This window comes from Chiloscyllium punctatum, chromosome 11 (genome assembly GCF_047496795.1).
Source record: "Chiloscyllium punctatum isolate Juve2018m chromosome 11, sChiPun1.3, whole genome shotgun sequence".
In the NCBI taxonomy this organism is placed as follows: Eukaryota; Metazoa; Chordata; class Chondrichthyes; order Orectolobiformes; family Hemiscylliidae; genus Chiloscyllium; species Chiloscyllium punctatum.
This window is the reverse complement of record NC_092749.1, coordinates 20,579,330-20,604,540: the sequence shown is the minus strand read 5'-3', so window position 1 is coordinate 20,604,540 and position 25,211 is coordinate 20,579,330. Positions and strand designations below refer to the sequence as shown.

The 25,211-nt window shown below is 41.9% G+C and overlaps 1 protein-coding gene across 9 annotated transcripts in view; it reads left to right on the top strand.

Moving 5' to 3' along the window:
- Positions 1-25,211, top strand: part of smyd3 (SET and MYND domain containing 3) — a 785,608-nt gene that overhangs the window by 221,709 nt on the left and 538,688 nt on the right. For all 9 annotated transcript variants that reach the window (XM_072580427.1, XM_072580432.1, XM_072580428.1 and 6 more), the window contains one exon: positions 21,625-21,732. In XM_072580427.1, the coding sequence (XP_072436528.1) occupies positions 21,625-21,732 (108 nt within the window). The remainder of the gene's footprint in view (positions 1-21,624; positions 21,733-25,211) is intronic.

The following is a 25,211-nucleotide window of genomic DNA, read 5'->3' as shown; positions in this document are numbered from 1 at the left end:
AATGGTCGGATACTTGGTAGTGTGGAAGAGCAGAGGGATCTTGGTGTCCATGTACACAGATCTCTGAAAGTTGCCACCCAGGTAAATAGTGCAGTGAAGAAGGCATATGGTGTACTGGCTTTTATTGGTAGAGGAATTGAGTTCCGGAGTCCTGAGGTCATGCTGCAGTTGTATAAGACTCTGGTGCGGCCGCATCTGGAATATTGTGTGCAGTTTTGGTCGCCATACTATAGGAAGGATGTGGAGGCACTGGAACGGGTGCAGAGGAAGTTTACCAGGATGTTGCCTGGTATGGTAGGAAGATCCTATGAGGAAAGGCTGAGGCACTTGAGGTTGTTTTCATTGGAGAAAAGAAGGTTTAGGGGTGACTTGATAGAGGTGTACAAGATGATTAGGGGGTTAGATAGGGTTGACAGTGAGAACCTTTTTCCACGTATGGAGTCAGCTATTACAAGGGGGCATAGCTTTAAATTAAGGGGGGTAGATATAGGACTGATGTTAGGGGTAGGTTCTTCACTCAGCGAGTCGTAAGTTCATGGAATGCCCTGCCAGTAGCAGTGGTGGACTCTCCCTCTTTATGGGCATTTAAGCGGGCATTGGATAGGTATATGGAGGATAGTGGGTTAGTGTAGGTTAGGTGGGCTTTGATCGGCGCAACATTGAGGGCCGAAGGGCCTGTACTGCGCTGTATTCTTCTATGTTCTATGTTCTATGTTCTATTGTGTACTCTCTCCCCCACCCCCTGCCCTCCTCCACCCCATCTTCTCTATAAAATCCAGCCTTTTCTGAGTTACAATCAGTTCTCAGGAAGGGTCACTGGACCTGAAATGTTAACTCTGACTTCTCTCTCTAGATGCTGCCAGATCTGCTGAGTTTTTCCAGCAATTTCTGTTTTTGTTTCTGATTTCCCACATCTGCAATAATTTCAGTTTTTTTAAAAAAAGAACAACAAGACTGTTGCTTCAGTGAGGTCCTGAAAGAGTGCTGCAGTGCTGGAAGTGTTGCCTTTTATATGCGATGTTAAAACCAAGGCCCCGTTTGCTGTCTTTGCCGTGTGTAAAAATATCCCATGGCGGTCTTTCGACGATGACCAGGGCAGTTAACCCCAGTGTCCCATCAATATTTATCCCTCAATCAACATCACAAAAACAGACAATCTGGTCATTATTGCTTTCCTGTTTGTGGGAGTTGGCTGCCACTCAGTCCCTGCAGTAACTGCATGACTTCAATTGCTCTAAAGCATTTTGAGACACCTAGTCGTCAGGAAAGGCACTTAATAATTGCCTGTTCTTCTTTTCCTTTACCAGAAAACTTGGTTTCAATTTCAGGAAGCATGTGATGAATGATCCAGATACTCATGTGCTGCTTTAAGAGCCACACAGCCAATGAAAACTATCATCAGCTCTTTTTTCTGTTATGAATTGTGCATTTGGACAGTCTAGCTGTCGTTCTTAGAAGGCATGAGCCTACAAGCTGCAACTAACAGGTCATTACATGACACTGAATTGTCAGTCACAGGTCAGATAGAATGCAGGCTAGCAGGCATGGGAAGTGAAAGTGCATTGTACAGGAAGGCAAGATTACAGTAATTTCATCCCTTGCCACAAATTTCATCCCTTTGTTATAAAGTGTGTGAAATCTCAAAATGGGATTACTACCAATGGCTTTGCTGTACCTCAAAATATGTGGAGGTGGTGGCTTAATGTTTTTGTCACTGGACTAGTAAGCAGAGCTGCAAGGTAATGTTTTACAGACAATGGGTCTGAATCGCACCGTGGCAGATAACAATAAAAATCTGTAATTTAATAGACAGGCTGGTCTCATGATGACCATGAAATTATTGTTGATTGTCATAAAAACCAGTCAGGTTCACTAATGCCCTGCCATCCTTACCTGCTCTGGCCAACGTGACTCCAGACCCTTAGCAATGTGATTGACTCTTCAACTGAGAATGGACAATAAATGCTGGCCTGACCAGCAATGCCCACATCCCATGTACGTTTAAAAGAAAGAAAAGAATTGCAGTATTGTTAGAGTATTGAAGGAAGCCATTTTGTCCATTCTGTGTCAGCTTTCCAAATGAGCATCTCAGCTTATGTCGTTCTTCCTGTAATCCACATTGTTACTGACCAAATAACCATCTAATTTTGTGGTTGTGCGTATGTTCGCTGAGCTGGGAAGTTGATTTGCAGATGTTTCGTCCCCCGTTTGGGTGACATCTTCAGTGCTTTGGATTCTCCTGTCAAGTGCTGCTGTACTGTGCCTTCTGGAGTTTATTTGGTTCCCTTTCTGCTGTTCCAGATGCTGGTTCCGGTACTTTGTTGTAGTGACCAGTATATCGGTTCCAGGCCAATGTGCTTGTTGATAGGGTCTGTGGATGAGTGTCATGATTCCAGGAATTCTCTGGCATACTCAGACAACTTATCAGGACAAAAGACCAAATACCCATCATGTGCAAGACTAATGTCGTTTACAGGATTCCTTGCAAAGACTGCATGAAACACTATATAGGGCAAACACACAGACAACTAACAATCCGCATCCATGAACACCAACTAGACACTTAACGCCACAACCAGCTGTCCCTAATAGCCATACACACAGATGACAGGGACCACAAATTTGACTGGGACAGCACAATGATCACAGGAGAAGCTGAACAGAGGACAGCCAGAGAATTCCTAGACAACCGGCACCCAAGGTACATGTCTATACACAAGCCTTGAACCATCTAAGTCCCTTTTGAAGTCCTTAATTGAACCCGCCTCCACCACACTCTCAGACAGTGCATTCCATACTTAGCCGTTTGCTGCATGGATTTTTTTTTTCTCAACAAGTTTGCATCATTTACCAATTACTTAAAATTTGCACCTGTTTGTTCTCCATTCTTTCACAAGGGGGAACAGTTTCTCCTGATTCTAAATAGACCCCTCACGGTTTTGAATATCTCTGTCAGATCTCCTGTTGGCCTTCTAGTCTCCAACAGGAACAGCCCATCTTCTCCAGTCTCTCTGAAATTCCCTGGTATCATTCTTGCAAATCTCTTCTGCCCTCTCTCCAAAGCCTTTACATCCTTCTTGAAGTCTGGTGTCCTGACTTGCTCCTGTTGCAGCAAGTCTGCAGATGTTAACTAAAGACCTGCACTTACTCCTCAACCTCTTTTTAGACTGTCATTGTGGGACTGGCTAAGTAGCTTACAGAGAATTGACATAGATAGGATGGACAGAACAGTCGCTTTTAGCATTAAATCTGTGATTGATTTGGCTTAATAGAAATCATGACATTCCATATACTTATACTAGTTTGATGAGTCTTCAATTTTTTATGTCGTGCTGACAAGATGGGAAAAAAACAGTGTCAGTCCTAAGGCAAGTAACAAAAATATTCAACATTTCATCTTTGTAATGACGCCTTACCCATTACCACTTTCCCTGATCACATTTGATTAATAGTTTGGTGGAATTTATGGAATATTCTGATTGTATACATAAAAGATACGAAGAGACCTCAGCGTGTAATTCCACTGGCATCTATTGTTGTCAGGAAGTTGAGTTTTCAATTAATAGTATGCAAGCCAACTCTGTATGTATTAGTATTGGACATTTTCATTGTCTTTCTGCAAGTTCAGGGTCTTGCTGTCAATGAACACGTAACTATCCATTTGTGACTTGCTACACGTCAAGGAAAGTTTTAATTGAACCAAGAACATCAATCATGATGGACAGTTTTATAAAGCTGCTGTTTATCTACACGTATTCCAGTTGATGGATCCCTCAGAAGAACTATTCCAAATTATAATAGAGTCATAGAGTATGGAAACAGATCCTTCAGTCCAAATCCTCCATGTTGACTGGACATCCCAATCTGACCTCATCACATTTGTCAGCATTTGGCCTATATCCCTCTAAATCCTTCTTTACTCATATATCCATCCCGATTAAATATTGTAATTGTCACAGTTTCCATCACTTCCTTTGGCTGCCATACACAAATCACCCTTTACATGAAAAAGTTACCCCCTTGGTTTCTTTTAAATCTTTACCCTCTCACCTTTAACTTATGTCCTCTAGTTTTGGACTCCCCCACCAGAGGAAACACTCCTTGACTATTCACCCTATCCATGCTCCTCATGATTTTATAATCCTCAATTAGGTCACCCCCCCCCGCCAATCTCTGACACTTCAGGGGAAAAAGCTCCAGCCTCTCCCTCTCGCTTAAACCATCCAGTCCCAGCAACATCATTGTAAATCTTTTCTTCATTGTCTCAAGCTTGACAACATCCTTCCTGACGACCAGAATTGTATGCAATATTTAAAAATAGACTCGTATCAAGATGTTGTCCAGTGTTTACATGATGTGTATAAGCTTTATTGCATTATTTGTATTGGTAGCAAAGCCTTGCTTGGCGATGGTGTGGCTAGAACTACTTTCCCCTCAGCCTGATGATTATCTATTGTATGCTCACCTTGTTTAACTATGGTTTTGGTGCATTACAAGATGGGATATCTCAGCTGCTGTCACTTGCCAACAAACTCGTGGGAGAGTTTTGATTTAATGAGATTCTAACTCGGATCCATGTTGTTTTTAAAGCTGTCATCTATGATGTGTTCCCCCAGTGGCCCAGCATTGTAGTGATCCTATTGTCTGGTATGTTAATTGATCTCTGTGATCAGGAAGGCTCTGTATTCACAGCCAATTACTGAGCTGACTGTTCTCCATGATACTTCTCTGGAAGCTATACAACTCGATAGAAAAATACCAGGAATTCTCCTCTTGATTAAGATCAATTAACTATTGCTGGAGGGTTCATGTATCTTTCTAGACCCAACTTTATAAAATTAAAGACAGTATCATCAGTGATTAGTTCATCCTGCTTCCATGCTGTTGCCTTATTTTATTAGTCAATCAGTGAAGGGGCCTTAAGTTCTCTCTCCTTCCCTCACTCTTTTTTTCTTCTTCTCTTTTTCTCTCTCTCTCTCTTTCTGTCTTGCACTCTCACTGTCATCCTCTCTTCCCCCGTCACACTCATTCTTTCTCCCTCACTTTTTTTCTCTCTCTATCTCTTTCTCTCTTCCTTATCTGTCTGTCTCTGTCTGTTTCTTTCTTCCTCTCCCTCCCTCCCCCTGTCTCCTATGCACACTCTCTCCTTTTCCTTCCCCCTCCCACATACTCATCCACGTACTCATTGTCTCCCCCTCTTTTTTTTCTGTCTCTCTTTCTCTCTCTCCTCCCTTATCTCTCCCACACTCCTCTTTTTTTCTCTACCCCATTCCCTCTCCCTCTCTTCCCCCTCTATCCCCTCTCTTATTTTCCCATTCTCTGTCCCCCTCACTCTTTCCCCACTCCACTTTCTCTCTTCTGTTTCTCCTATTTCTCTGCCTTTCCTGCACCTCCTGTTTTTCTACCTCCTCCTCACCCCATTCTCTTCAAGTTTATTTTTGTATTTACTCAAATCCATCTCCTTTCCGAACATCCGGAGCTGCTCTGGTGCGGTGTGTTCAATCCTTTCCAAATGCAGATTGCTCCCTGCTGTTCGTAGTTATTTAATTTTTGTGCTGTCTCAAAGTACCCTGTGAAATTAATGTTAATTCATGCAGATTTTAACCATGCTTTGTGTTGTAGCTTCAGGTCTGTGAGGAAGTGAATTAAAATGTGTCTAACTATATTTCCTTCAGAATTCCAAACAGGGACTTGTTTCATCACTAGGGAAGAGTGGAAGGCCACAAGTGTTGCTCCTGGTTGGCACTGATTTATGTTTTAAGCACATTGTTGCGTTGTATGCAAATTATGTTTTTGTATTGTTTTGCAAAAACTTTTTCATCAATCTAACCTGGATTTTTTTTTTGCTCTGGCTCAAAGACATGGGAAATAGCAGCTGGAATTGGCTATTCGGCCCCTCAGACCTGTTCCTGCCATTTAGCCCCTTGGATCTACTTCACCATTCAACAAGGTTGTGGCTGATTGGCTGGCTGTTTCAGTCCCACCTTCCCGCACTGTGCCATATCCCCTACTACCCTTCACATTCAAAAGCATGGATTTCTTTGTTGAACATTGTAATCAGAAACCCATGGTCACAGAGCAGACTGCAATACTGCCTTTGTATTGTATTGTACACCCTTCTTGCTGTTTAACTTCTCTATTTCCTGAACATGGCTGCATGAGTTGCTTTCAAAATGCATCGCCTGTACACAAAAAAGACCTTGAGTTTCCAGTTGCCTGTCACTTCAATATACCACCTTGTGCCCCGGCCAGCATCTCTGTCTCTGGCTTACTGCAATACTCTAATGAAGCTCAGCACAAACTGGAAATTCAGAAGCTCATTTTCTGCTTGGGAACTTTTCAGCCTCTTGGGTTCACTATTGAGTTCCACAGTTTTAGGGCCTGAGGCCATGTCCTTGCCCCCTATCCCCATATCCTGGGCAATAGACAGTAGACAATAGGTGCAGGAGTAGGCCATTCAGCCCTTCGAGCCTGCACCGCCATTCAATATGATCATGGTTGATCATTCCTAATCAGTATCCTCTTCCTGCCTTATCTCCATAACCCTTGATTCCACTATCTTTGAGAGCTCTATCCAACTCTTTCTTAAATGAATCCAGAGACTGGGCCTCCACTGCCCTCTGGGGCAGAGCATTCCCCACAGCCACCACTCTCTAGGTGAAGAAGTTTCTCCTCATCTCTGTCCTAAATGGTCTACCCCGTATTTTTAAGCTGTGTCCTCTGGTTCGATACTCACCCATCAGCGGAAACATATTTCCTGCTGCCAGAGTGTCCAATCCTTTCATAATCTTATATGTCTCAATCAGATCCCCTCTCAGTCTTCTAAACTCAAGGGTATACAAGCCCAGTCGCTTCAGTCTTTCAGTGTAAGGCAATCCTGCCATTCCAGGAATTGACCTCGTGAACCTACGCTGTACTCCCTCAATAGCCAGAATGTCTTTCCTCAAATTTGGAGACCAGAACTGCACACAATACTCTAGATGTGGTTCACCAGGGCCCTGTACAGCTGCAGAAGCACCTCTTTGCTTCTATACTTAATTCCTCTTGTTATGAAGGCCAGCATGCTATTAGCCTTCTTCACTACCTGCTGTACCTGCATGCTTGCCTTCATTGACTGGTGGACAAGAACACCCAGATTTCTCTGTACTGCCCCTTTACCTAAATGGATTCCATTGAGATAGTAATCTGCCTTCCTGTTCTTGCCACCAAAGTGGATAACTGTACATTTATCCACATTAAACTGCATCTGCCATGCATCTGCCCACTCACCTAACTCGCCTTGTCATCACATGGACTCTTAATTCACACTACCTATTGTCAGCCTCTAATAGCCCCCATTAGCAGCCAGTTAATCCAACAGAATCACCTTTAATCCACCCCTTTCCTTGTCCAATTGTTTTTCTCTGGGTTCCATCTCCACCTATCATTTACTCCTCCCTCCGCCTCCCATCCCATCTTCATATACAGTATACCAACCTTTTCCTAGCCACAATCAGTTCTGAAGAAGGATCAGTGGACCGTGCAGATGCTGCCAGATCTCCTGAGTTCTCCAGCAATTTCTGTTTTTGATGCACATTTCTAGTAACCTCAGTCCTTTGGTTTTTATGTTTAAACGCACTGTCTGTTTGTTTTTCTTGATAATCTGAATCTATTCCTAATCTTTGTGTTTAGATTAGATTAAATTAGATTCCTTACAGTGTGGAAACAGTCCCTTCGGCCTGACAAGTCCACGCTAACCCTCCAAAGAATAACCCACCCAGACCCATTTCCCTCTGACTAATGCACCTAATACTATGGGCAATTTAGAACGGCCAATTCACCGAACCTGCACATCTTTGGATTGTGGGAGGAAACTGGAGCACCTGGAGGAAACTCGCGCAGACACGGGGAGAATGTACAAACTCCTCACAGACAATCACCCGAGGCTGGAATTGAACCCGGGTCGCTGGTGCTGTGAGGCAGCAGTGCTAACCACTGAGCCACCGTGAAAGGAATCTAGTTCATTCTCTTGGATGCTGACCAGTCAACTGACTGTTGATTGTCTCGACTGGCTCATCCTTGTTAATCTCTTAAAATAAGTCAACTCCACACAAATGATGGCAGAAATCTGTTATTGACAACACTGCTTTCAACTGAAGACATACTGTACTTCGAAAACTTCGCAGCTTGTAATCACCCTCAATTGTTAAGATCCCTGCTGATATTATTACTGATCCAGGGCCTAAATCTTGCTTGATAAATCTTCTTTTTTGATTTAGTGAGGTGGTCTTTCACAAAAACACAAGCACACAATGCTGCAGATCTGCAAAACAAGTTTATTGTGTAAGAGGAATCAAGATAATATGGAACAAGCTATTTACATATAACCCAATTTTGAAGATTTCAAAACCACATGGTAAAATGCAATATTTTACTTCCACCAACAGCATCCCTTCACAGTAATTAAAAACTGGAAGACATTCCCTTTTCTATCACTTTATAGGTTTGACTTAACTATTGCTTTCAGTTCCTGGCCTTGAGAGTTTGACAGTCTCTTCCTTCGCATTAACACAACTTGGGTTGTAGGTGAAAGTGAGGACTGCAGATGCTGGAGATCAGAGTCAAGATTAGAGTGGTGCTGGAAAAGCACAGCAGGTCAGGCAGCATCTGAGGAGCAGGAAAATCGACATTTCGGGCAAAAGCCCTTCAACTTAGGTTGTACCTTCTCAGCTTTGAATGACCCTTTCATAATTCTAATCACTTCTGTTCTGGAACTTTCAAACTAACCCCTTACACCCTACTTCCTAACTCTTCTGAACTAACTCCTTTCTCTAGGCGGAACTATTTCATGTATCTAACTCTGGCCAGGATCTCAATGAGCTGAAACTAAAAGCTGTTCAAGCTATGGGTTCTTCTCCCCCAAGTGAAAGAAAAATCAGTTCCTAATCCTTCGAATTGAGAACAAGGTAATTACCTTCAATGTTTGTACTGTCTACTTGTAATGCTCCCAATGCAAAAAAAATTCCAATTAAAACCCTAGGAACATTCGTATCTTTTTCTTAATAGAGGCCAGAAATACTGAATGTCACATACCTTGCATCCCACTAACCCTGAGTCGTCATGTGAACGCCATTTCCTTTAGGGTCCCTTTTGAGGCACACAATTCTGACTTGGCTTAGAGCAGGTTTATACACATGAACTCCATAAACTTGAGATTGTCTGAAGCTTTGCTGCCCATAACTTGTACCAGTTCCTGTTATCCAATTGCCTGTGTGCTCACTGATCTGCATAAGCTCCCAGTCAGGCAACTCCTTGATTGTCAAGTCATGCTAGTTTTTACATCCTTCCATGGCCTCATCCCTTCCCTATCTCTCTGATCTCCACCATTACCACAATCCTCTGAGATACCTGCATGCATAGAATTCTAGCCTCTCACACATACCCAGTATTTACTGTTACTATTGAGCTCTTTGACCAAGCTTTAGCATCTGACTGGATATCTCTGCATGTGACTTGGTGTCTCACACCTGACTTGGGTTGTACTTTGCTAAAGTGCAAATTTAGGCCTTTGGTTACATTAAAGGTATTTTGATTTCATAGAATTTTCATAGAATCCCTCCAGTGTGGAAGCAGGCCGTTTGGCCCACGCCGGTCCTCTGAAGAGCATCCCACTCAGACACACTCCCCGAGCAAACCTACATCCAAAACCTCAACCTGAGCTACAAATCTTCTCAAAACTCGCTAATCTGTTAGTACTCTCTCTGTGTTTCTTCTTTTTTAAAATCCCTTTTGTGAAACTGTGGGCTGAGAATTGAAAGTGATCTTTGGACTGTGAGCAACAGTTTTTTTTTAGAAAATAGCAAGATAATATTTGTTTATAGTACCTAGGCAGGTTGATTCTTGCTTAAAGAACGCTGTAGATGTTTAGGTTCTGGAGAAACATGCTCAAGTGTTGGCAGGTATTTGGATGTTAACAGGGGCCATCCATGGAGATTGGTGTCAAGAAAGAAAAAGTTGAAGAAAAGCAGAAAGAAAAATCAAAGTTTGAACTTTTTAAAAAAATCTGTCATATTATGGTTGCCATAGGTACAGGACAGAGATTTGATTACTCTCCAGTAATCCTCCCATTATCAACTTACTGAAAGTCCAAAGAATAGAATCTCAGTTGTAAGAATTAAATGAACATTCCTCGGACTGATTGGAAACTATTTACATTATCCATTGTCTTCAGGTATCAACCAAGCTATAATCTCATTTGCCTGCATTGCCATGCATCGTGGAAACTGCTCAAGTAAATGATCAGTTGCATATCTTCTGGTTTTCTTGAATTCATCCTTTAACTGTGTCTGTTGTTTGTATATTAGAGAGTGGGGGCTAAAGTCAAAAAAGATTAAGTTTGAATTATTCACATTAATTTGGTTACCTTGTTTAACTTTGATCTGTTAAAGTTGCTGTATTAATCATAAGTTAATGCTTTTGTTTAAGCTATAAACTTGGTGTCTCGTTTTGTTTATTCAAAAAGTCTGGTTAGGAATCATTGGGGTCAATTTTGAGGGTCATTGAATGTTTTAATTTTACAGTGTTGTAAATACAGGCACAGGGAGACTGATTTGATTTGATTGTCTGTCCTCGTGTTATAATAATGTAGCATTGAAATCAACATTGAGGCCAGGAAGTTGTAAGAGTAGCCAGTTGATAAATGAAGTACTGTTTCTTGCCTTACTCCGGAGCTTTAATGGTAAAGGGGACAGAAGACAGAGGCCAGAGTATCTTTTGCTTCACCTCCATACTTAAAACCGAAACAGGCCCTCGTGATGGAGCAGTGCCCCGTTTTATTATCATTATTTAAAGACTATTGGCATGTTTTAGTGTACTTATGCACCCATGTTTTTCCATTTACACACACTGTTCCATGTTTTGTAGACATCAAAGATTTATAAACTGATTCGACACTGCTCCTTCAGTCGAGCTGCTTCGTTTTCTAATCTGAACCTTTCCTCCTGCTTTGAATGTTTCTAATCTTCTGTGCATTTTGATACACTGCTTCTTTGGAATCATCGCTTGGCTATTTTTGAAAATATCAAGTCTGTTTCACATTTTGGATGATTGGCTCAGGAAACAGAGCAATGAAATCCCTGTGGTCTGGCACCAATCCAGCTGATTTTGTGTGTGAGCTGTGCTGAGTTTTATGAAGGTGGATTGTGTGGTTAGAATCGGGCTGCAAATTTCTGGCTGTTTTTAACTACCTCTGCTCCATGACCCCTCGTATTAAATGGGTGGTATTCATTTGATCCTGAGGCTGAGTTTCAGATACAAGAACCAGTTGTTTCTTCTGCTCTGTAACTCTTTAATGCTTCCATTGCCACATGGAAGGTTCACAAATACAATTAGCTGGCACTTTACTGAAGGTGGAAGGAGTCAGAAATTTTGAAACTAGTTTAATTTATATTTCTTTAAAAGTTCCAGTAGGCATTGTCAAAGTGCAGAATGGAGAATAAGATACAGTTTCACATTGAGAAATACAATGCATTTTGGCAAAAATATGTGTTCTATCAACTGGATGTAGCAAACATTCCCCAGCAGCTTTTCACTATCTACAAGGTACCAATCAGGAATGTGGTAGAGTACTCTCTACTTGCCTGGATGAATGCAGCTCCAACAGCACTAGTAGCTCCACAACATCTAAGACAAAACCATCTGCTTGATTGGCATCCCATTCGCCACCACCATCATTAACTCCATTAACCACTGGTGCATAGCGACAGCAGTGTATACCATTTACAAGATACACTGCAGCAACTCACCGACGTCCCTTATGACAGCACTTTCCAAACTTGGATTCCCTACCACCCAGGGGGACAGCAGATGCATGAGAAAACCAACACCTGTACATTCCCCGTCAACCCACCCACCTTCCTGACTTGGAACTGTATCGCCGTTCCTTCAGTGTTGCTGCGTCAAAGTCTTGAAATTTCCTCCCTAAGAGCACTGCTGTATTTACACCAAATAGACCACAGTGTTTCAAGAAGGTAGCACACCACTGCCGCCTTAAGGGCAACAAGACATGGGCAATAAAGACTGTCCAAAGGCCAGTCAAATTTAGAACATAGAACATAGAACAAAGAACATAGAAGAATACAGCGCAGTACAGGCCCTTCGGCCCTCGATGTTGCGCCGATCAAAGCCCACCTAACCTACACTAACCCACTATCTTCCATATACCTATCCAATGCCCGCTTAAATACCCATAAAGAGGGAGAGTCCACCAATTTGTGTGAACAAATAAAAAAAAGAGATCCAAATGTTCAATTCATGTGTCAATTATGAGTGGATCAGTTCACAACTGATCAAAGAACATTTTGGTTGTCAGAAGCATTGAAATTGAAGTAAGGAAGGAATGGTAAATTCGTAGATAACTCTACTGAGGCTGCAATTAGTCTGATCAGTCGTTTGAGGCTCTGTTATAGATGGGGCACTAAAGCCACACAATATGGTGTTGATTCACCTGGACAGTTTCAGGAGGGGAAGCTTTGAAAATACTGGGACCAAGATTTCCGCCCATCTTTTCACAACAGCAAAATAGGTTTCAAGAAACTTTAATAGAGGTCGTTAAAACGTAAGGTTTACAACATGGTGGAGTTTGAAAATGCTGTTATTTCTGTCTAGGGGATTGCTGGTAAGAAGACTTCTCCAAGTGATTAACTTGTCAGGCAAGTTAGGAGGAATTCCTTCACGTTTAGGGTTGTTGGAACATATTGCTTAGTCACAGGGAGGGGTTGAGGTAGAAACTGGTGTGTGTTAAAAGGAAAATTGCTAACTATATGAAGCAGAATGAGACAGAGGGGAGAAATTCACCCAGTGAGATTAGTTTTGTATTGTCTAGCCAAGAATAGCACAGATTTGTTGGACTGGTTTAGTTAGCTATCTAACAACTGTGATAGTTTATTTGAACACACTGTTGTATTGCTTGCATTTGTTTATGAGCAAAATTAATATGTTGGATAAAAGACAAGCTGAATAATTACAGGAAGAGTTATTTATAAAGGTGAGACTAGTATAAACATGCTGCAGTTTTTCCCACCATAACAGTGCGTGTCCTTCCAGAGATGAGAAACTGCTGAGTAAGCCGCTTAATAAATATGGATTTAAGTTGGATTCAGAGCAGTGCCAAGCATGATCTCAGTGTGCAGGGGTGCCATCAAGTGTTGTTATTTCTTCCTAATTATAGTCAAGTAGACTTTGATTTTTTAAAACTTTGTATGGGTGCTGAGAGAAGACGACAACGCAAGTTAAATAGGACAGCAAAGATAATCAAGTTTAGGGAGTGGGTGGGACTGAAAGGCATCTTGTTGCAGGGCAGTGTCTAGTTTGAAACAATGGAGCAATGCTTCACACTTTCAGCATTTCATACAAAGTCTGAGTGCTTTAGGAAAGTGGATGTGAGAGTGGTGACATTGGGTAGGACAGCTTCGTGAAAAGAGAAGTATGTGAGGGAGGTGGGGGATTTCACTCCCTCTGCACACAGGCCCTTAAACTGGAGTATTCCAGATTTGCGAATGTGTGGAGCTCACTAGCGCAAGGTCTAGTTGAGAGACATTAAAATAGAATAATAATAAGGCTATGCTGATGAGGTTGGAAACTGACTTGTGTGGAGAATGAACATGAGGGTGATGAGAGGAGACAGCGGAACTCAGAGTTAAAGTGAGGAGGCAAAAGAGGATGATGGGATATGGCAGTTGGACTGCATTGTTTGATTGGCCACTTCTGGTACAATGTTGATTCTATGCAATGTCCCCATATTTCTCAGTGCAGCTCAGTAGAGGATGTTAACCTGTCTGGAGAGCTTCTTCACTGCGGCCTGACCCAGAATACTGATTTATCACCTTCTCACTAAGACTTGCCAGCTGATGACAGAAAATCCAGTTGCCCAAAGCTGGTCCTTGATCTGGTTTTAAGGTGCAAGCGTTTTGTTTAGAGTGAAGCTATTCCCTGTCATTGAGTCTAGCTGATTGGCCCCACAGCAGGGAGAGGCCCTTCCGAAGCATCTCATTACTTTTCGTGAACTGTCCAAGGAGAAACAAGTTCCATGAGAATGAAAATCCAATCTAAGACTTCAGTGCTATATTGTCAAAGGTGCCATTGTTTTGCTGATGGAATCGAGGCCCTCTTTTCTGTCTCGTGTGAACAAAAGTACTGTAGATCTCATGGAGCCTTTTCGAGGAAGAGCAGGAGTGTTCTCTCCAGAGTGCTGGTCAATAATTGTCTATCAACCAACAACACTTTAAAAGAGAAGACACTTATCTGGTCATTGTCACATTGCTATTTCCTGAGGACATGAAAGGCTGCTGCACTTCCCATAATGCAGCATGATTGTGTTTTATAGATCTCTATTTCATTTACTGTAAAGCGCTTTGAGATGTCCTGAAACTGTGGACGCCACTTTTTCTGTAGAGCATCTGATTGGCTGAGGATAAGTTCTTTTCTGAAATATCATCAATTGTCCCCCAAATTGAAGGTGATGTCTACTCATGGTTGTGAGTTTCTGTTGTGGGTCTTCATAGGACATTTCTTGACCTGCAGATTTGAGAGCACATTGGGCAGGATGTCTCTTGAGGTAATAGGACCGGGTGAGCAGGATTTGCTGTCTTTTCTCTCCATCTCTGCCAACATTCTGCCTCATCATTAAGATATTAGGAAATAATGTGTGGTGCAGCTCTGGACAAGTTGTTGCCATTCTGAACATTGGCAGAAAGCCCCTCTCAGCATTAATGTCAACGTTGTTGCCTCCAAGGAGTGCTTGTGAACGTTTTGCTGTGTTTTCTTTCTCCACTCCTGGAATAGTGGTCATTTTGAATTTGAGAAAACAGGATCTAGCAAGGCAGACTGTGTCTAGATGGCTGAAAAGTATGTACAGTCCATCGTTTTGCAGGAGTTTTGACTGAATATGCACAGAGTTGTCTTTAAGAAAGGCTCCAACCTTTTTTTATCTTCCACTGATTTGAACTCTGAGAATGGAGCGAATGCATTGCTGATGGAATTTCTCCTCTGCTTTTATGTGTTGCTATATATAACTCAGCCCTCGCTGCAGTATAGGAGTGTCGTGACAACAGCTACTCTATACACTAAGCCTTTTGTTAACTTGCAAAGGTCTTTGTTCTCAAACACTGGTTTATAGAATGTTGAACTGACACAGGTGATCAGGTTGTAGATCTCATTGTTCAAGGTGTCAGTGGTCAATGCTTACATGAGGGGTGCAGTATTTGGCTGACCAGGTACGAATTGTCAAATAGGTTTGGTCCTGGCAGCATTCATGGAAAGACTAGGTATATGCAGAATTGGAGAGATTGGGAATGGCTAGCCAATATGGAAGCCAGCAAGTTCGAACGTAAGGTTGTCGTCACTGAAGAATAAGGCCAGAAAAATTAGCAGACAAAGCCATCATTGATCTCTGCTTTTTATTTTTAAAAAATACTTTGAAACAATCTGTGTCCCTTTGAGACTTGAAGTATACATGTTTTTATTACGATGGGCAATGTTATGAATGATGGGAAGTAAAGGAGGCATCAAGTATCAGAGCATGAGTCAGGTCATTAAGTGTTGGTGCCTCTCCCAGAAAGTGGATACGTCCACTTAGTAACTTGGCAAAAATATTGGATTATCTGCAAAAACTATAATTGACTTGGATCAGGGTAGATGTTTTGCAGTCTACATTGTCATCCTGTGGTTTAGGTTCTACAGTTATGACTTGTCTGCTTTTAAAAAGCGAAGCACAAGGCCTGTTTAAACAAGCCTGAATTGTAATCTAGTTTTTTTGGAACCGCGGTGACTGGTTTGAAGGTTAACTCCAGCTTTTTCCAGTGATTCGGCCCATTTTTTGACAACTACCTTAAAATGACCATTGATTTTGTGATAACTGCAATTCCATACAACTGGTATTACTGCATCCTCTGAATGTGAAAGGGCAACTTTGGTTTAGTGCTTGGCTAAGTATCTCATAGCCTATGGCTGTGCGACTGAACAGATGCTCTAAAAGTGATTGATTTTCTGGATGAGCTTTTGTGTTTGTTTAGTTAATTCCTGAGCACAATGTTTGATGGCACTGTGTCATCGTATGCTTCTAGTGCTCAATTCTTTTACATTCTCTTTACACAAGCGTGTACCAAATGTTTAATAGAAATTGGCATTTATATGTTATGTATTTTAATTTAATGACATGTCCCTGTGCGCTTGAATTTCTAGGAAAGAAGAGTTTTAGGTTGGTGACTGAAACAATGGTCCAAGCAATGGATTTTGAGGATTTTCTTTTTGCAAAGTAATTCTAATGTGTGAAGTTATGCTGACAACAAATGGGGTTGTCAGTTGATCTTACGGTGTGGTGCACGTGCATACACTGGAAGCTATGTAATAATACACAGGACCCTGTTTCTTTTCAGACAGAACACATACAGAGAGGGCAGTTATTTTAATTCAGATAATTAGGTGATAGCCATCTCTTGTTCATTTCACAGGATAATGTCTTGACCAATCAGAATCAAAGTACCTCTTTTAAAATTTAATCAAAGCTTGGTAGTTAACTGTCACTCATTATTTAACTGATGCTTTCTCCAAGGCAATGCCTCTACCAATCAGAGTCCACTTGCCAGCCAATCAGCACTATTCTTTCATTCTGTATGATGTTTTTTTCCCTTTGAAGAATTTTGCAATTGGTCCTGATGAGCACAAGACAAAACGATGGCAGTAGTTCTTGGAAATCAACCATCTTACCCTCAGGACATTGCCACAGGAGTTCCTTGGGCCTAGTCACCTTCAGCTGCTTTATCAATGAACTTAACTCCAACATAAAGTCAGAAGTGGGATTGTAGCTGATGTTTACACAGTTTTGCAGTACCATTTGGGACTCATCAGACACTGAATTAATCCATGTTCATCTGCAGCAAGACCTGGATAACAGTCAGGCTTGGGCTGATTGGTGGCAAGTAGCACCAAGTGCCTGGCAATGGCCATCTCCAGCAAGAGAAAATCTAGCTAACTCCCTGTTGAGATTCAGTGGCATTATTAGTGCTGAGACCTGTGCTGTCAACATGCTCCGCGTTATCATTGATTAACTGGCCAGTCATATAAATACTGTGGCTGCAAGCACATGAAATTCTGAAGCCAGTAACTTACTTTTTACTCCTGTGGTTTGCTCAGCATCTGCCAGCTGAGGTCAGGGGTGTAATGGAATGTTCTCTATTTGTGTGGGTGACTGCAACTTCAACAACATTTAAAGCCCAACATTCCAATACAAAGCATTTTACGTGGTCATTACCCCGTGCGTGACCTTAAACTTCCATCCTTTTAAACAATGCACTCAGGCAGCAGTATGTACCATTAACAATTACATTGTGGCAACTCATCAAAGCTCCTTTGAAAGCACCTTGCAAACCCCTGGCCTCTACCAAGGTCAAGAGTGACAGATACTTGGGAACACCACGATCTGCAAGTTCCTTTTCGAGTTGCACTCCATTCTGACTCAGAAATATATTGCAGTTCCTTCAGTGTTGCTAGATCATGATCCTAGAATGTGTGTGTATAACTACATCACATGACTTTCAGCAGTTCAGGAAAGCAGCTCAGCACCACCATCTCCAGAGAACATGAAAATAGGCAACAACATCCCATATCCCGTGAAAGAATAAAACTATGTTGCCATTTTGAATGTTTCCCCCAGCTATAAACTTGCTGCCAGAAGTAACAGAAGGAATTATTTAACAATAAGCTGTCATTCTGCATAAAATGGTTGTTGTTCAAAATGACTTGAATGATGTTGGTCATAGATTTTCTCACAGAGCTATATTCAGATATTGGAAACCAGAACCACAACCTGGCATGTTTGGCTGGAGCTTGAATTATTGGATTGGACTGTGTTTTATTTTATAACTCTGTCAATGCTCCAGGCCCTCCTATTTTGGCTGCCTTCCACATTTACTGAGGTAAGTTCGTCCGTCTTCATTTTGGCTGCACCCACTACCTCTGTTCATGTTCTGGAGTCTGCCATATATCCCAGAGTTAAAAATTACACAAACGCCAGGTGCTGCTCCTTCGTCAGAACATAGAACATTACAGCGCAGTACAGGCCCTTCGGCCCTCGATGTTGTGCCGACCTGTGAAACCACCTGAAGCCCATTTAACCTGCGCTAAACTATTCTGGTCTATATGCCTATCCAACGACCATTTAAATACCCTTAAATTTGGTGAGTCTACTACTGTTCTGGGCAGTGCGAACCTCGCCCGTACTACTGTCTGAGTAAAGAAACTACATTCTGACACCTGTCCCATGCCTATCACCCCTCAATTTAAAGCTATGTCCCCTCGCGCTAGCCATCACCATCTGAGGAAAACGGCTCTCACTGTCCAACCTATCTAACCGTCTGATTATCTTATATGTCTCAATTAAGTCACCTCTCAACCTTCTCTCTTTTAAAAAAAAGCCTCAAGTCCCTCAGGTTTTCCACGTAAGACTTTCCCTCCATACCAGGCAACATCCTAGTAAATCTCCTCTGAACTCTTTCCAAAGCTTCCAAATCCTTTCTATAAGGTCCAGAACTAGACGGCATAGGTTTAGGGTGAGAGGGGAAAGATATAAAAGAGACCTAAGGGGCAACTTTTTCACGCAGAGGCTGGTACGTGTATGGAATGAGCTGCTAGAGGATGTGGTGGAGGCTGGTACAATTGCAATATTTAAGAGGCATTTGGATGGGTGTATGAATAGGAAGGGTTTGGAGGGATATGGGCCAGGTGCTGGCAGGTGGGACTATCTCAGGATTCCCTCCAACATCTTGCCCACCATCGACATCAGGCTCACCAGTCTATAGTTCCCTGGCTTGTCCTTACCACCTTTCTTAAACAGTGGCACCACGTTAGCCAACCTCCAATCTTCCGGCACCTCACCTGTGACTATTGATGATACAAATATCTCCTTCATCACTATCCACTGATGAAGGAGCAGCACTCAAAAGGATTGTACCTCCAAATAAACCTGTTGGGGTACAACATGGTGTTGTGTGATTTTTAACTTTGTCCATCCCAATCCAATACCAGCACCACCTCCTCATTCCATCCCAGAGTCAGCACTACCCATCCCTACTTTTCACCCATGTGGATTCCAACTCATTTGCTATTTTCAGTTCCTTTCGGTTATGGCTGGCCTGTGCTGTCCTATCCAGAGTGGCTTGTCCAGGTGCATGTGGCCTCCTGCTTTCATGACTGTCCGTGCTTTGATCTCATTGTTCACTGCTGACTTGCTTGGACTTCTTAACCTTTTCTGGTGCATTTGCCCTGGCCTCCTGCCAGCATTATGTGTACATGGTGAATCAAGTTACTCTGATAGCCTTACTCATTAGCCTCTTCATTGCGACCCTTGTCTTCGATAGATAGACATCAGCCTTTTGTCTTCAGGGTCCACACTTATCCACCAAGATTCGTGAATGTCAGCCATCGTCTTACATCTCCAGCTGTGTTTAAGTCCAAGTTCAGAGACATCGGCATAAAGACTTAGCTAACATCCCAGTGTAGTTTGATTTTATTTATGCATGGGAAAGGGTGTCGTTGGTTAGAACAGTATTATTTCCCATTCCTAAATACCCAAAGGGCAGTTAAGAGTCAACCACATTGAGGGGATGCTGCAGTATCATTTTAATTAGACTTAAAAACGAGATGTTTTCAGCTGTCTTCGGTGCAAGATCACTGGGTATCCTTAAAGCGATGCAGATTATGAGGTTGCTTGTCTCATTGTTGTATGTTTGCAGATTTTCTGCTGCCTTGCCTCCATTCTAACAATGACCATATTGTGAAAGTACTTCAGTGCCTGTGATAATGCTGCATGTTACTAAGGAGTGTCTCCTCTCCAGAATAAATGGAGGACTAATTGCCTCTAATTCATCAAATGAGGAGACTATCACTTAGCTCTGAGGATTTGCATTTTCTAAATCAAAACATGAACAATTGTGTAGTACTTAAGTGGTGGTGAAAGATGCATGAATTTAAGTCTTTTTTATTTAAGTGAATGCAATTTCTGACCAATTTTCTTTCTGCCCAATTGTGCTTCTGGAATTGAATTCACCTTTGTTTAAAATTTAAAATTTTCTGACAGCTTTCTTTTGTTTGTTGACTTGCAGTTCATTCCACCTGCTGCTATTTTAGTCTCCTTACCTTTCTTGGTGTTTAAACAGATCGACTTGCCAGTTTACAGTATTTGTCTTTCCTAAACGTGTTGTCTACCAGGCAGGTAAAGCGCCAAGTTTTATTTTTAGGTCTTCATCTTGTTGCCATTTTTCTCTTTTTCAACCAATTCTTAAAGACTTGTGGGTTTTATGGCAGCTTTGGTGCAACAATGGTAGATGTCTTTTCCCTAGGATGGAAACATTTCAAGACAAGGGGGCACATTTTTCAGGTGAGAGGAGAGAGATTTAAACAAAATGTGAGGAGCAAATTTCTTACATAGAGTTTTTCATGTGTGGAATGAACTTCCTGAGGAAGTGGTAGATGTGGGCGCAATTACAACATTTAAAAGACATTTGGATAAGTGCATGAATCGGAAAGGTTTGGGGGGATATGGGCCAGGAGCCAGCAGGTGGGACTGGTTTCATTTGGGATTATGTTCAGCATGGACCGGTTGGACTGAAGGGTCTGTTTTCGTGCTGTATTACTCTATGTGATGGGATATATATTGACAGTCAACCCCAGACATTGTCTTTGATTTTGTTGTGTTAGCAAACGTTTTCATGCGTAGAGCTGTAATCGTTTCCTCTATTAATTTAATTAGTGCTTTAATGTTGTGATTGTCTCTCTTATGATTTTACAGTGCCCCGTTAGAGTTTCTGTTTCCCCTCTACTACATTTCCTTTAATTTTGGATGTTGTTTGAATCTGTTGCACTTGTTTAACACACTGAGGGGACCCTTGGAACTCAGCATCTTAATTTCTTTGCTGAATATCCCCCAGCCCTCCCCTCACAATATCCTACCTCTTTACCCAAGGCCCCCTTAGGTCAAAATTTGTTCAGTAACACTCCTGGGAAATGCTTTGGGATGGATCACCATGTTAAGCTCCTCTAAAATAAGGACATTTCTTTCAAATGGAGTTTGCTTCATCCAATCTGCACTGCCTGGTCTCGAGAAAAGCAACTCGGAATAGCCCTACTATCCCCCAGCACTTGCCCTTCAAATTATTTATCTTGAGTTTCTCTCCTCTCCAATGATTTTAGTCAGTCTTGTAAAGGGATGGGGGCATGCTTACCATTTTCTTTTGATTCATTCACAAGATATGGGAGTTGCTGGTTGGGCCAGCATTTATTTCCCATCACTGATTACCGCTGATGGTGAGCTGTAATTGTGTAATTCAGGTAAAATCTGTCGTTCCAATTGAAGATTATGGGGACGATGCTTGATTCTCCATTGTTGGAAATAATCATTGTCTGACACTTGTGTCGCTCAACTGCGACTTGCCACTGATCCTTCCACACCTGGGTGTCACTCACCTATAGGAATTCTCAGTATGATTTTCTCCATATGGATGTAGTGAGTTGTCTGCCGATGTTTGATTTACAGTGATCGGCAATTATTTGTCCAGTTAATCCTCAGTTAAAAGTGTTTTCTTTTCGCTTTAGAAACTAGCTTGGCTGGACCACAAGCGTGAATGTAAATGTTTGCGAAGTATCTATCCGAAAGTTCCAACTGATATGACCAGGCTTGTGGCAAGGATAATCTTCAAACTGGTAGGTTAATATATAGATCAAGTATTGATGGCTCAGTTTCCTATTGTTATAGAATTTGGTTGAGTTTAATATGATAAAGGAATTTGGCACATTTTATAAATGTAATTGCAGATTACTGCAAGGCAAGCACATTCTTAATAAGAGCAGTGAGCCATTTTCCAGCCATGTCTCATTAACCTTTTACCTTTGGCTGATATTGCTCCTTGCCCCTCTTAATTGTGCCTCCATTTCAAATCATCCCTGGCCGTGAGACAATGAACAAACTTTGCGTTATTCCCTTCACCTGTACTTGCATTGCAAAGAGATATTCGTACGAAACACATTATGTTTTACAGCTTCCCTGTAAGTGGGGAGTATTAGGCAGAATCTTATTGAGGTGTCAGGGGGAGGGGTCCAGCCTGTGGGCTGAAGAGCTGGCAAAGGAACCTGTGGTTTCTCTTTACGGGAAGGCTCGCCCTGCCAATTGAGCAGTAATAAGGTCATCGAAAGACCTTTACCTGGAATCAGGGACCATGGTTGGAAGCTCAAGTGCCGAGTCCTTTTGGCTGATCACCCCCTACTCTTCCAAACCCCACACCTCCCACTGGAGGTGATAAGCTGGCTATGCAGACGAGACCCTTAGAGAACTTCTGTGGCCACTCAAAGGTCTCATTTGGCAGTGAGGTGAGCTGGTCAATTATGGGCCTTCCCATCCCAGATTTTGGTGGAGACGATGGATGATGAGCACCTTTCTTAGTTTCATGCTCTTTCTTCCTCCAAGCTCACCACCAGAGAGAGGAGAAAGTTGCACCTTACTGTTTTGTAATTACGTTTTGATTTTATTTCTCAGGTGTCCAATTGGCAATTATTCACAGTGGCTTGATTGAAATCAGGAGAGAATGTAAAATCATGACAACGTTAAAATAAAATTTATGTGGCGAGTAATGTTGAAACGCTATGATCTGATCATCCTGCAAAATCACTGTAATAATAGTACCCTCGCCCCCTCCACCCCCTTTAAATAATAAAGTGCAAGTTGAAGTAAAAGACCAGGAAATATTCTGATCAAATCACACTTGTGCAATACTGGTCAAAACATGCCAAGAAGACCTTAACGTCCTAGAAATAATGTGGATAATCACAGTAGATTTTAGAAGCTGTGAACATGTATCGAAACCAAACTGACTGCTAATTTGGTGGCTCATTTGGTAGCATTGTTACCTCTAACTCTTAAGGTAATAAGTTCCAAGTTCCACGCCAAGACTTAAGCAGAAGTATCTTGACTGACTCCTGTATAGTAGTGAGTGAGTGCTGTATTGTTGAAAGTACTGTTTTTCAGATGAGGCATCAAACCAAGGCTCCATTTGCCATCCTGGACGATGTAAATCAGCCTGTGGCACTATTTCTAAGTAGAGCAGGGGAATTATCCCTGGAGTCTTGGCCAGTGTTTATGCTTCACTTAACATCACAAAACAAATAATCTGATCATTATTAGATTACTGTTCATGCAACCACACAAACTTTTTCCGACATCACAGGAGTGATGATAGTGCAATGTCTCCATTGTCTGTCGGATGCTCTTTGATAGTCATACATCATAAATACAATACTTTCTTTGTCATACATGCTCTCACTCCAACATATGTGTCCACAGTTCCACACTTTTATACACGTCATCACTTTTTATGACAGCGCAATTTCCAAATGTATAGAGACATCCTTCAGACTAAACCTTCAAATGCTAGAAGGAGAGACACCAAAATATGCCAGTTCAAATGTTCCTAACTGTCATCATTTCATTGCTTTACTGACCCCCTTATGGATTATTGTTTGCGTGAATATTGGGCTGACCACTAACATCTGTCTCCTGAACACATGGAAATTGGAGCAAGAACTTAACTATTAGCATGATAGCAATAGATGATGATTTCTCATTTTGTAAGATCACTCTTCTCTGTAGTAATCACTGACAGCTCTATTGCACACCACCCGATATAATTTTTGTTACCTTCAGTCATAAGAAAAGGCAAATTGTAGATTTGTCTTTTGAATTCCTCAGTGCAATCAGTGTACATTAGTACATACAAAATGAAATGGCAAGTGCTGAAGGAACAGGGTTTTTTTTGTAGATTAATTGCCCTCATTGATCAGAATGATCTCACCTCTTCAAGTGCAAACATATACTTTTTTAATCTATGCAGAAAACCGAATCAAACAGAGAAGATAATTAGTGTAGCTGAAAGATTAATATTCTTCAAGGACATTTCAGCTTTAATTATAATTGAGCTAGAACCCACCAACTATTAAAACCCATTTTCTTGTTTGCAGTGAAGTGGCTGAAACATTTGTTTTCTAAATGGGGATGTTTCGCTCTGTGGCAGCAGGGGAAAGCATGCTCATTTTTGCGTCAGAGTTCAGTAGATTCAAGTCCCCACTCGAGGCAGAGACTGGAATGTAGCACTAAGGAAGTGCACCATGGTTGGAGGTGCCCTCCTTTAGATCGTACAAGGCAGTGTCAGTCTGTCCAGGTGGCTGCAGTAGATCCATGGTTGGCAGCAGGGTAGCTGAGTGCTGCCTCACAGCGTGAAGGGCCTGGGTTCAATTCCACCCTCGGGCTATAGTCTGTGTGGAGTTTGCGCATTCCCTTCATGATGGGCGAGTTTCCTCTGGGCTCTCTGGTTCCCTCCCACAGTCCAAAGATGTGCAGGTTAGATGGATTGGCCATGCTAAATTGCCCAGAGTATCCAGGGATGAGCAGGTTAGGTGGGTTAGCCATGGGAAATGCAGGGTTACAGAGATAGGGTAGGAGTATGGTTCTGGGTGGGATGCTATTCAGAGAGTCGGTGTGGTCTCATTGGGCCAAATGGCCTGCTTCCATACTGTAGAGATTCTGTGGCGATGTTCAAAGAGGGTCTTAGAGAAAACTTGTGGATGAAAGAAGGAAAGAAAGGTTTGTATTTGCATAGTGTTTTCCAATACCTTAGGTCACCCAATCGTGGTTTACAGCCAATGGTGAAATGGTGCCACTTGTAATGTCAGAAATATGGCAGCCAGAGTTTCACAGAGCAAGCTCCAACAAACATCACTGTGAGAATAAGTCAGGTAATCTATGCTTGTGATATTAGTTGAGCGATCAACATTGGCTAAAAACCAATAAGAACGCCTGTACTTTTCAACAAAACCAGCGACATGGAGCTTTGATATCCACTCTGATTAGGGAGGTAGAGAGTCTGTTTAATATCAGTCCCACAATTATTATAGTGCAGAAGGTGGCCATTCTGCCCATTTTGTCTCGCCAGTTTCTCGAATGAACATTACAATTTTGTGGCAATCTCCTGCCTTTCCTGAAAACCATGCACATTGTTTATATTCAAATAGTCATCTCATACTTTAAATGAAAATATCTCCACCATGCATCCCAGTCCCTAACTATGCACCGAGTCAAAAATATTTTCTCATGTCTTGTGTTAATACTTTTGCAAATAATTTTAAATCTGGAT